The 12,904-nt window shown below is 38.1% G+C and overlaps 1 protein-coding gene across 2 annotated transcripts in view; it reads right to left on the reverse strand.

The window, feature by feature from the left end:
* FAM193A (family with sequence similarity 193 member A) overlaps positions 1–12,904 on the reverse strand; it is an 80,245-nt gene that overhangs the window by 42,073 nt on the left and 25,268 nt on the right. For both annotated transcript variants that reach the window (XM_061993581.1, XM_061993580.1), the window contains exons 2-3: positions 4,468–4,533; positions 1,349–1,594 (exon numbers count right to left, since the gene is read on the reverse strand). In XM_061993581.1, coding sequence (XP_061849565.1) covers positions 1,349–1,594; positions 4,468–4,533 — 312 coding nt within the window. The remainder of the gene's footprint in view (positions 1–1,348; positions 1,595–4,467; positions 4,534–12,904) is intronic.

Raw genomic sequence — 12,904 nt, forward strand, 5'->3', positions numbered from 1 at the left:
AAGCTTATTTTGGTATTTTCCCAGTTTGATTGGACACCTTAGTCTACTTAGTTTTTTCTTTAAAATGCCTCTAAACAAGAAAACAGTTGTCAAACTAAAAAATACTGTCAATTTTTATTTTACTTAAAGTACCTACAAGTTAACAAAATATTTAGGATGCAAAACCTGCAAATCACTTGTAGGACAGTTATTTTCTTTACTACTTCATTAAACAGAGCTTAAATATGTTGAAAACATTGACTCAAATGAACAATGAAGTGATTCAGTCCCGCTGTGCTTTGAACTCCCTAGGATGTGTTTATGAGACTACCAGTATAACTCCCTTAGATGTCTTTAGATTAATTTTACTAACCTGTTAATAGCAAGAATATCAGTAAACACCAGTTGTATACAACTGATATTCTCTTAAATTTTCCTTATAAAAAACTATGTTAACTGTGTTTTTAACACGAGTTTAACAACATATGCTATACAAAGACAATCTTTCTTCCCACCGATTTGTTTCCTGAAATAAAAATCTATATGCACCTATGGGCATGTGCACATTCCTAGCTCTCTACAAGAAGTGGTCAGCTGGAATCTATATTGCTTCCAAATATCAGAAGTGTGTGGCTTCCCAGATCAGTTGCAAAGATTTTGTTCTGCAGTAGAGCACAGTTTACATCTAATGTGATCTGTCAATTAACTTTTTGTATCTTTCTGCTACGCTGAGGTTGAATTCTCATTTGAAAATATAATTTAATGCTTAATTTAGAAGGTAATCACAACCTGCAATATTAGCACCATGTATTAAGTCAGTGTTTGCAGTGCTGCAAAAAGGAATCAGAAATTTTTATATGCATACTATGCAAAGTTGTGCTTCTTAAAAAAATACAGGAAAGAAAATATGACAAAAATCAGGGACATGCAGGAAGGTGGCAGTGCAAGTGCAGTGACTCAAGAACAATACTGAAAGAGTAAGGAACATTCAGAGCATTCATCTCACAAAGCAGGGATAACGCACAGGAGCAGATAGAGAACAGGAAAAAGTATCACGATTGAAGCTGAATTGGTAAGAATAGAAGAAATGGAATTTAAGTACAGAGGGAATAGATAAAGCATGAGATATAGTAAACCAAAAGTGGAAAAACCCAGCAATTAAATCCAAGCCTTGCTCTACTCAAAAATCCAAACCTCAGAATCACAACACCTCATGTTCCAAATAATTTAACTTTTAAGTTTAGCTCACGGGAAACCAACTCAAAATCACCCAAAATACTTTCTAATCATTGACAGTGTAAGTGACTCCAAAGCAAAATTATTCAGGGCATAACTTCTCTTGTTAGTCTATTGAAGTACCTCCACTTACCACGAGAGATTGCTCTATTGTAGCATGCCTCTCCTCCTTTTCGACTGTTCTTCGACAGTCTGGACACACCCATAGTGGAAGATGCAGCATATTGTTTGCTTTTGGAGATGTGGAAAGTGCTGTTTTGCTAGAATTTTTTATTCCGCTCTCTGAAAGCGAAGTATCTTTGCGTTCACTTCTACAAAGAAGACAATGCTCGCCAGTTGTATATGGTGCCCTTTGGCCCAAGCCAAAGGTAAATGGTGTCTACAAACAGAAGTTTTGATGGATAACTGCTTATTCACAGAACACATACCAGAAAAACTTATAAGATAATAAAGACAATGACATCTTTTAACAGTTATCACTAAATAATGAATATTTGCAGTATTCCAAGATCAAACACAGCAGTCTTAATATCCACATGTCAAGAAATTCTGGTTATTAATACACTGCCATTTAAAAAGCAGTGTTTTCAGGAAGCATGTACTACAGCCTTCCCCTCTAAAATAATTCAGCCTAGATAAAATAACAAAGTAAGTAAAATAAAGAAGGAATGGCACAATTCCTTTTACTGTTGTTATTCTTACAGATAAAAAGGAAAACATCGGACCCCTTAAGTTCTTGTGTCACCTTTTTAAATACTGAATGAAACAAAGATACTTTCAACAAACCTTGTTACAAAATAAAAGCTTAACTCTGTTTTAACAAAACCAATCAGTAGGGTCTTAGAATCCACTACTGAATAGAGCTGGTAACTTATGAGGACAGAAGCAGTTCAAAACTTAATTTCTCTTTCAAGATGCTTCTGTGCATGAAAGTACTGTTCCAACATGAAATGCTGACTATTCACCAAGACGCGTACTCTTAAAACATGTCAAGCAGCACAAGCCAAACAGATCCAACTTTAGAAGACGTAAGTGAAGTTATAATGAAGGGAACAAAACATTTCGTCATGGCAGAACCATAGATTTGCCTGATTATGTTACAGCTACTAGCTCTGCCTTAAATAGCAACACCTTTTAAGCCTGAAATCAGTTAAATTCTTTCTCAAAGGAATGACAAAATGTAAATGTCAAGGCACCTCTTTAGATACTACTCCAACCTCAATACTAACAAAAATCATAGAATGATAGAATGGTAGGGGTTGGAAGGGACCTTTAGAGATTATCTAGTCCAACCCCCCTGCAGAAGCAAGTCAACCTAGATCAGGTCACACAGGAATGTGTCCATGCGGGTCTTGAAGACCTCCAAGGAAGGAGACTCCACAACCCCTCTGGGCAGCCTGTGCCAGGGCTCCCTCACCCTCACAGCGAAAAACACTGCTTTAAAGATCTTGTGGGACTGAACTACAAAAGTACAAGTGAAAAGTTCTTCACAGCAAAGGACTATTTCAAACCTAATTTGCAATTCACTAACTCTTCTTCACAGCAACAACAGATCAATTCCCTGTTGCCGACATGTAAAGCTAAAAAACACAGAATTACAAACTCTGATTTTTGTGTTCTTTGTATTTCTAAAGCTGACAGACTCAGCAATATGCAAAGAAAAGCTGAGAATTCCAATAATCAAGAACCCCCAAACCCCAATTCCATACTGAATTCATCTCCAGAAGTATCATCTTTCAGAAGTTCATGAGAAATGTAAATAAAACCAGCTAATCTCTTTACTCATTGATGCCACTTCAAGGATTCACACCTAAGCACTACTAAGCATGGTGTTAAGAAAAAGAACACCACTCCTCCAAGTGTCTCCCGCAGGTTTTCAGAAAATATTCTTGTAAGGGAACAGTTGCTTTGCCTGCTCAAAGGCTGGGACTGACCATCCCCTGATTGGCTCTACAAGCACGAACAGATTTCTCAAGTTAGACATTCCTCTTGGCTGACCTCTGCTCAACTGCAGACTAATGCTTAAAAACCCCAGGGCACCATAGCTTTCAGGGCTAAGGGGATGAGCACTTTCCTTGTTTAAATGATTTTTTTTCAAGCCAGATTAAGTCTCTTTTGGAATGATGATGATATCGAGACAGCTATTGTAGGCAAACCTTTATGAAAGTCATCTGCAGAACCTTTTCCAATAAATAGGGAAGTAGAGGACAAAAAAATTTAGCAGTTTGGAAGTTAAGGCAATCTGACACTCTTTTGCAAAAGTAAGGGTCATGGCAAACATTTCCCAGCTATGTTGCAAGGAGTTCCAGGACTTTATGCAAATAACACACATAAGTCTTAAAGTTGCACCATGATCATTAAAAAAGCCACAGCAAATAGAGGAACAGATCTTAAGTCTAGTCACTTCACAAACTCAGTAAAACCCTAACAATCTCCCAACTGGGGTCTTATTTCTAATAGATATTAAGTTCCAACGAGAGCACTTAGTTCCTAGAGCATGATGTAAATGAAAGTTTCTAAGCAGTTTATATCTAACCAAAGTGATCATTAGAACCTTAACAAAAAACTAGACCTTAAGTATCTCCAATGGATCTCCAAGGATCTTAATACAAAGGTATTAACTGCAGGTTCTAATTTACTTGGAAGATTATAAATGCAGTGACTGTTCACGTGACCATTTCAACAGAAGCAGTAAACTCTTCCTGGATTAGATGAGCTTGGAATTAGGTCACATATATATTTATACGTGTCTTCAGAGCAGAGTATCAGAGCAACGTGTACATTTTGAGAAAAGCAAGACATTTTTCCACTAGTCAAGCTTCAACGTAAATGTGAGGCATCTCTGCAAGAAAATACCCAGTCTCACTCTCTGAAACACGTTCAGATATAACATTCATAAATGAAAGCTGGAAGTAGGACAACCTGGAGCAAAAATAACTGCATCTCTGCTATGTATTTAGGTTTACTTCCAATAATAGCTTTATTACCATAAAACCACTGAGTTTTTTTTACATCTATATCCAATTTAAAGTTCATTATAACAATAAAATCTGATTTTATAAATAGTAGCTTACACTGCTTTTTAAAGCTTCAAAAGTGAAGCCATCACAAAATGACTTCAGTTACCCAAGTCCTTGTCTCTACTACAAATATTTTTGAAGATTTCCAGTACACTTAACACTGTTTAATACTTTCCTCCAGGAGTAAATAATTCTACTATCATACACATGCACAAAATTGGGCTTCACATACCTGAGAAACACCTGTGAACTCTGATGCAACAGAACTGTCTGTAAACTGTGTACCATTTAGCGAAACCTGGAAAAAATTAATAGTACATTGGTTACAACTGTTGAATTTAATGTTACAACAGCACTAAAAAAAACAACAAAACCTTCCCCTGCATTTGAAGGCTGAAAACTTGGGGAAAAATAGCTTTTGAAACTTGAATGATTGACTACAGAGATGGAAAGCCCCTTTTTCTTTTGCAACAGAAGTTCTACAGATGCAAAACGTTCCAACTCATATATTTTAATAAAATAGCTATAGTGCAAAGGTTTGACAACTCTGAAATGAAAAAAAAAGGATAAAGGAAAGAGTCGGTCAAAATGGCATTTTTCCTTCTGTATTTGACTGTTTGTGTTTAGTTTTTAAACTTCCATTGTGAATCGAGACAATTACCAATGATTCTTGCCTTTTGAAAGTTGAATACAATACTGCTTAGAAAAACATGCAATGTTAACCAGGAAGACTCTTCCACATTAAGCCTTCAACTGGCATTCAGCTATTCTACAGCAGCAGCCTTCCTCCTGCCCCAGATTATAATTCATACAGAAACCTCTCAGAGATCTCTTCCGTACCTTGTTTTTCCACCAGTGTTAAGGAGGCTACACCAGACACCAATCAAGTGCCTTTCACAAGCTCCCAGGTGTTTTTATACAACATCATTTAAGGACACGAACTAGAGCAAGTTAAGATAGCATAAAAATTCAAGTCAGTGACAATGAAGAGCCTTAGATCCCACTGACTTGAAGAGGAGGCACCTGATTTAAAATTTTAAAAAATGGATAAGAAATAAAGTGAACCAATTATTTTATTGTTTATTTTTCTTCCTCTTGAGCACTGCCTTCTCTCTTGAATTTCACATATAATCTATCTCATGTTTCTGTTCTCCCTTTCATGTGTTTTTGCAAACCTCTTCTTGTTCTCCAGTTTTCCACCCACTATTGCCTGATACAAATATCTCTAAGACTACTCTGAAGACCACAATAAATGCCAGCCAGTTTAATGCAGGAACCCCCATATCCTGTTTGCTGGATTTACAGGGTTCAGAAAGTATTTTTACCCTGACACCAAACCAGAAACTCAAACAGAACTGAAACAAACTCCAGTAAAAAGGAGCATCCTTCAGTTTTACACATCCACAGAATTACTAACTGCTTGGTTTACAGAGACAGTGAGATCATTGCAAAGCCATTGTCTTCAATTAGATTTTTTAAAAGCAATGTAGAGAACAAAATACAATCTTCAAATCACTGCTAGATATGATATAAATAAGAAACCACACAACTTCACTTACGTACCCTATGCTAACTTTCAAGAGTAGATATTTAAGAAAAAGCTTTCATGTGCAAGTTAAGCATCTAAGACCTAAAACCACAGAAGGAAAAATGCTGATGTGGTAGAAGTTCCCTGCTTTCATTCAGCCACTTTCCAAAAAAGTGGGAAAAATAAAAGGTTTTTTGAATTAAAGAAAGCCTTCTTTACCCAGAAAAGAATTCCTCCAGTAGTAAAGGCCCACCTGTTCTTGGCATGCTTATACATTCAAGAAAAATACTACAACAGCAAAAACTTTAGAATTGAATCATCTGTGGCTCCAAAAAAAAAAACTACTTGACAAAATTCAAACCCCTCAGGTTTATCCAAAAACATTACCTGTTCATTAAGGGAGCACGTTTACTGTTATGTTCAAGACTGTGATAAGTAGAAATGCATGAGCCATCTCATTTAAACATGTAGAGGTTGAGTGACCCATCTGAAGGCAGTTAAAAATGTTATGAAAGTAAAGATAAAATAGTGGGAGGTTTCTGTTCCCCACTATGTGCCACAGGATTCGAAGACAAAATACTGAACATCAGGACTGACTGCTTCATGGAACAAGCTGTCATGCTGCTAACAAAGGATAACTCTCAGTCTTACGCACCGTGGAGAATTTGGTTCATAATATTAGTGTAAACCCCCCAGAATTTAGCAGTGACCTAAATACCTGCAGGAAGAACAAACACTAAGGAAATTAAACAAAGATATAACACAAATAGGAGGAAACTTAGAGAATCATAAAAAATTAAGTGTCTGTAGGTGAAGAATTAAAAACCCCCAAAACATCACAAAAAGGACTTCGGGGGGGTTGAATAATAACAGGATAAGCAAGGAGATGGCTAAATACTTTATTAGAGAAAACATTAGAAGAATCTTGTATAAGTTGACCAAATAGGGCTCAAATCATAGCAAGCTAAGAACTGAGAGAGAAAAAATATGATATAGTCTCACAAATCATTTCAGGAACTAAAAACTACAATTATATCCTTTCTCAAGGCACACAAGGATCTGTAAGTCTGAAGTAAACAAATAAACGCATTTAAAAAACACTCAAGCAAGCTAAAGTCATGGCAGAAACATGAGATTTATCTTTTGCATCTTCATGTTCACTGTGGAGCAACTGAAAGACATTTTCCCAGTGAAAGGCTTCTTCATGGAAGATGCATTAGAGGCTTTGTTTCAAAGCAAAGCATTGTTAGAAAAAGAAGTATTGAGTAAATGGAAAACTTAAAAATTAGCAAACCACCAAAAGCAGATGACTTTGGCCAAGAGGTCTGAAGAAGCTCAAGGACCTTATAGTTGCACTAATAGTTTCAGTATGTTAATACTGACTTTATATTTCACCAGTACTAGAGAAGAAGATGATATGGAAAAAAAAAATAATTAAGCTTTCAAAGGAAATGTAGAAAAGTGCAGTTATCCAAGGGCTGTAGCAAGAAAGTGCCCAACATGACAAAGCTAACTAACAGCATTACATTCTTCATGTTACTAAAGAGATCAGAACATGGTAGGACCTTACAAGATCTAGTTACTGGGCCATATGTTCACAGATGTAATTCTGTGTACAGAGATTTAAGGCAGAAGTAACAAGCTAGACACAGTTGTCACTTCTAGAAAACCTTAACTGCTTTAGGTTTGGTGGTTTTTTTTTAATGAAGACAAACTTATTTTTACAGTTCTAAGTATCCTTTTCAATGATTTAAAAGTTTTGCTTTTGAAAAACATACTTCATGAAGCCAAGTGTCAGAAGAAAGGCTGACATGGATCAGGAACATGAGAAACTCTGACTGCACTCTTCACCACAACGGAAAATAGAGGGGAAACAAACAAACAAAATCTTTCTGTTCTTTCTACAAATGTTATTTACAATGGAAAAGTTATATGGGAATACTGTTTTTCTCGCAAGCTGCTGTCACACTAACTCGCTCTTTCTAAAATGTTAATTTACTGAGGAATAAGACATACACCATCTTGGCACTGCAGAATTTGTACTAGGAAGTACAAAAAACTGAGAATCACAGTTCAAACAATACTCCTTCCTTTCACCTGAATGACCTCGAAGAACCAGCTGAGCAATAAGATAAGCATTCAAAGACCACCATAACTTGCTCTAATAGCCTGTCACTATCAAAATCAGACCTTCAGTGGCTGAGTGTCATATTATTAGACAATACACTCCCATCCTTCTCGTAGCTGAAGCCTGGTGAAGTCACACAAACATCATGAGAGTGATGCAACATCTCTGCAGAGCTTGGAAAAAGAAAAGGCACAAGAAGAAAATTTAGTTTGACTCATCATCACTGAACCCTAAACAGTTCAACAGAACTCTGATGCTCAAACAAACATTTGCAGGATTTAATCAAATTTCTCCTGGGGGAAAACAGCTAGAAAATATCGTGCTGTTCTTCTCAGGCACATTAGGAAAGATACAGGCTAGAAAAAAGCCAATGTTAGCAAGAAACAATTAAGTCTCCAGTCTATTCTTTGCGGTCCTACTGTAACAAAGGTATGCCCCACCACTTGAATTAATTTCCTTATTTTTATATACAGAGAGAAAAAACTAAGTTTGTTGGAACATCTGAAACACCTTTTCTGTAACTGACTGAGTAACACTAAAGGTACTGAACTTAACCCTGGTTTACCTCCTCAAAACCCAACAAGATGTCTATGTCACTTGCTCCCTTGTCTACATTTTTTATGCCAAAACCCATTTGCTACAGCTGCTCTGTGCCAAGCCTCCTCTCAGGCTCTTCCAGTCAGTGAGCACACTACAACATTGCTCTGCAGCTTCACAGAGCAGCTCTGCTTCACTTCCCACCGCTGTCGCCCAATGCCTTTTGGGAGGCAGCAGTCGCAAGTCACAGTCCCTGGTGAAGACCTCCCTCCCTGCAGCTCGACTTACGATCTGACTTGGGTGCTTTCCAGTCACACACAGAGCTGTTCCTCTCCTCTCCAAGGCACAGCTAAATTCGTCACAGAACTGCTGCTGGCAGATGAATGACACTTAGAAAATCCTAAGTGATTTTCAGATATGAAGAAAGATTTCTTTATGCCTTCAGTTGCAGAGACAGGAAACTACCTGATTTCAGTAAGTGAAAATTTAAGATCCTTCCTTCCCTAACCCCAGCTGTTTTAAGGATAAGTTGTGGTGGAATGGCTGAGGGGAAAATATGTGAGAAAAGTTCAACAGTAGGTAGCAAAAGACATCTGATGCAGAACATCTCTGGATTGGTAAAACCTGGAAAGGATTTTATCCACAGGAGAAGGGTTATTTTACACACACACTACTTCTCCATTCATCTCGTACCACGTGTCACCTACAGGACAGCATGCTGGCTGGACCTCTAGCACAGCAAGTTTTTAGGGTTAGTTTGCTTTAAACATTGCACCTGAAGAGTCCTGCCTTTGAGGAGGAACAACCCCATGCACCAGTACAGGCTGGGGGTGACCTGGTGGAGACCAGCTCTGTGGAGGAGGACTTGGGAGTTCTGATCAACAGCAAACTAAATGTGAGCCAGCAATGTGCCCTCGGAGCCCTGAAGGCCACTGGCATCATTGAGGCCATCAAAAAGAGTGTGGCCAGCAGGAAGAAGAAGGTTCTCCTCTCTCTCTACTCTGCCCAAGTAAAGGCCACATCTGCAGTCCTTTGTCCAGTTCTGAGCTCCTCCGTTCAGGAGAAATAGAGAACTTCTGGAGTGCTCAGTGGACGACTGAGCAAGGTGATCAGGGGACTGAAATATCTTTCTTATGAGGAAAGGCTGCAAAACATGAGGCTGTTAAGCTTGGAGAAGAAAAAGGAAGACTGAGGGGGATCTCATCAACACTTAGAAACACCTAAAGGACAGGTGTCAAGAAGATAAGGAAAGCCTTTTTTCTGTCGTGCCCAGTGACAGGACAAGGGGTAACAGGCACAAGCTGGATAGGAAGTTGCACCTGAACATGAGAAAAACTACTTTCCTGTTCAGCCTTGGCACAGGCTGCCCAGAAAAGGTGTTTAGTCTCCTTCTCTGGAGGTTCCCAAACCCACCTAGACATGTTCCTGTGTGACTTGATCAAGGTAAGCCTGCTTGATCTCTAGAGGTCCCTTCCAATTCCTACCATTCTGTGGTTCTGTTAATGTTGTGAATAGTGATCACAGTCTCTGCAGTAACAACAGCTTGTGCAGACAGTATATTCCAGCGCTGAAGAGATAGTACCCAGTAGCAAAAGCCAGCAGTACACTGTCACCACTTATTTCTTTCTCAGTCCTTATTTACGTCCACATTACACCTAGTTAACATCTGGTGCAGCCCAATTTTTCAGAGAAAAGCAAACTGAAACAGGTCTCCCTGGCAGTATCATCACTCCTGCCTAGGAGATTTCATGTATTTCAACATTCAGATTATTCTTCACCCATGAATATTTTTTAAGGCTAAGCAAAGCAGTGTCTGGTTTCTCACAGACAAGGTTATCTTCACTACATTCTCGACAGGCCATTTCCATGCAACACACAAAAGTGAGAAACTCAACCACTAAAATACTGTAAGTCCTGCAAGATATCAACTACTGCAAAACCAAAGCAAAACAAAGCATACACCTAATAACGCAGACCAATATCTGCACTACAAAAGCCCATGTATTCCATCACTTCTTCATGAAAGTAGTTGTTAAAATTGGTCTAACACTGAAAGAAATTGTCCAGGGAAATTTTGTAATCCGATGAATGATCACTCAGAAATATATTCAGGAATCCTCTCAAAGACGATGACCATGTTACTACAGCAACTACAAGTATAATTATGGCCAATACTGATGTAGCCAAGAAATGTAGAGGCCTCCTCTGACAGCATGCCCAGGCCAGCTGCACTCAGCAAGGTGACTAAATGTTTATGGACATGAAAAGTTTGACATCAAAGTGGTAGGTCAATAGGGAATTTTTCTAATAGAAGGTAAGACGGAAGTCCAAAGACTTCTTTTCATTGTTAAAGAAGCCCCAAAAGTACTAGAGGTTTTGCAGTAAGAGAACATGTCCTTTTAGAAAAGCATACCAAAATGTATTTTTAAAAATATTAAATGTAAGAGTTTCTTCCTAGCACTGGAGGATGAAGAATGCAACACAAACGTGTCTCAAAACAGGCAGGAAGATAGTCATCAACATGATGATATATTTCCAGGTTCACTGGCACAGCAACAAACAAGAAATTGAAGACACTATCGCATTTTATTGTTTTAGAGAAAAAAAAATATCTTTTGCCATCATTTATACAAAGTTTTATTCCAAAGAGTTTTTAAGCAGAAACCTGGAAACTGGTAAATGTAAAGTCTGGAGGTTCCTACTTCCTAACACCATTGTTCAGTGTGACTCAGTAGTGAAACACCGCTTTGGAGCGGGGGAGGTGAGGTGTATATGAATGAAGACCACCAAACAGTTCTATTTACTATGATAACAGATAAAATACAATAGCACCCCTTTGTGATCTAGAAGCAGGAGTGTTTTGCCTAAGAAACTAACATTCCAAACTTCTAAATTTTTAATGTGATAATCAGACATCTCCAGTGACACTGCTTAACAGGAAGTCTCAGTATTGTAGCAGAGACGCTGACAGGAAAAGCAATTATTGATCAGCTGCAAACATCACCAAAAGGGAAAGTTGTGATAGTTCCCTACATAAAAGTATTCTTCTTTCCACTGAGGATTTTGAAGTACTGAATAAAAAACAGAGAAAATAAAGACAAGGTGATAACCAAAACCCAAACATCCATATTAAGGCAGCCAACACTCGATCTGGCCAATGGATTAATTTTGCAGACTATCACTCTATTTTACCAAGCCTACTATTCTGAGAATACTCACAAACACCTAAGTTACCCTTTCCAACCCCAACCAACAATATTCTAGTGTAGTCCACACCCTTGAGATTAGAAAACTTTTCAGTGCGGAAAAACATATCCATAAACAAGACGGTGATGCATGACATTAGTCCCTTGGTACTCCTTTAAAAAAAGGCTACTGGAGTACATGCAATGTCAGAGAACTTTTAAATCTTTAAATTATCAGTGTCACAAGGCTTTTGCCACTCTCTTGATATCCCAGTTTTTAAATACAAAATCTGAATACTCCTCTCAAATATAGATAAATTACCTTTGAGATCTGAAATAATTCAAGTAGCAGGAGAAAGAGAAGTTGCCAGAAGTTGAACAAGAGCCAAGAGCAAAGTGTTAGTGAGAAACCTGGCAGAGGCTCCAGATGGCAGAAATCACTACACATCAATATAGCTAACGTGTCAACTCAACCCTTACTTATGCTGGCATCTAATACACAGCACGTTTATGTTCAATAGCTATCATACATGACAGAAATCACTGACATCATATCAGAGAGCTCGGTCAAATATAAAACCCTACCATCCTGTTCTGTAGTAGAAATAAGCAAAAACTGTGCTCAACAGTCATGCGTGACATGACTGTACATCCTCATCCTGGTCACAGAGGACGTTTGTGGAAGTAGATTTGCTGCAGATCACACCATGTTAGCTGTGAGATAAATCAGTTAGCTACAATAACCAATAGTGTGTTAGTAAAACCAATTGATGTATGATCTTATGGGCATACATTCATATAGGGCAGGTTGGAAATTATCTGACTGTAAAGCACACTAGCCCATCATCTCACACCCTCTCCAGCATGCTTTGCCAGCAGGAATTATGTACTCAAGGGCTAACCACAGGAAATAACCTACAAAAGCGGAGGGAGAAAGAGACAATGCTCTGCACTAAAAACAGAATTCATCTAACCTGAGTATACGTACTTGTTTTATTTGTCAAGAAAAGTAAAACATAGGAAAATGCTGAACAGATAGCACTAGTTTTGTGCTCAATTACAAACCCAAATACTTATTCAAGGAGCTAAGAAGGCTGTTCTCAAGTAGGTCGCTCCTTTAGCCCTCTAAAACATGAAGTGTGATATGACTTCATACTAGAAACAAACATATTAAGACAAATCTATTACAAGTTTGTAAGATATACTTGACAACAATCAGTCACGATATTAATCCAAAATTAGGTACTCACTATCCAGGCATTGCCACAGAAAATCCTTATGAGCAAAATGG

The sequence above is a fragment of the Colius striatus genome, chromosome 3, assembly GCF_028858725.1.
Source record: "Colius striatus isolate bColStr4 chromosome 3, bColStr4.1.hap1, whole genome shotgun sequence".
Lineage (NCBI taxonomy): Eukaryota > Metazoa > Chordata > Aves > Coliiformes > Coliidae > Colius > Colius striatus.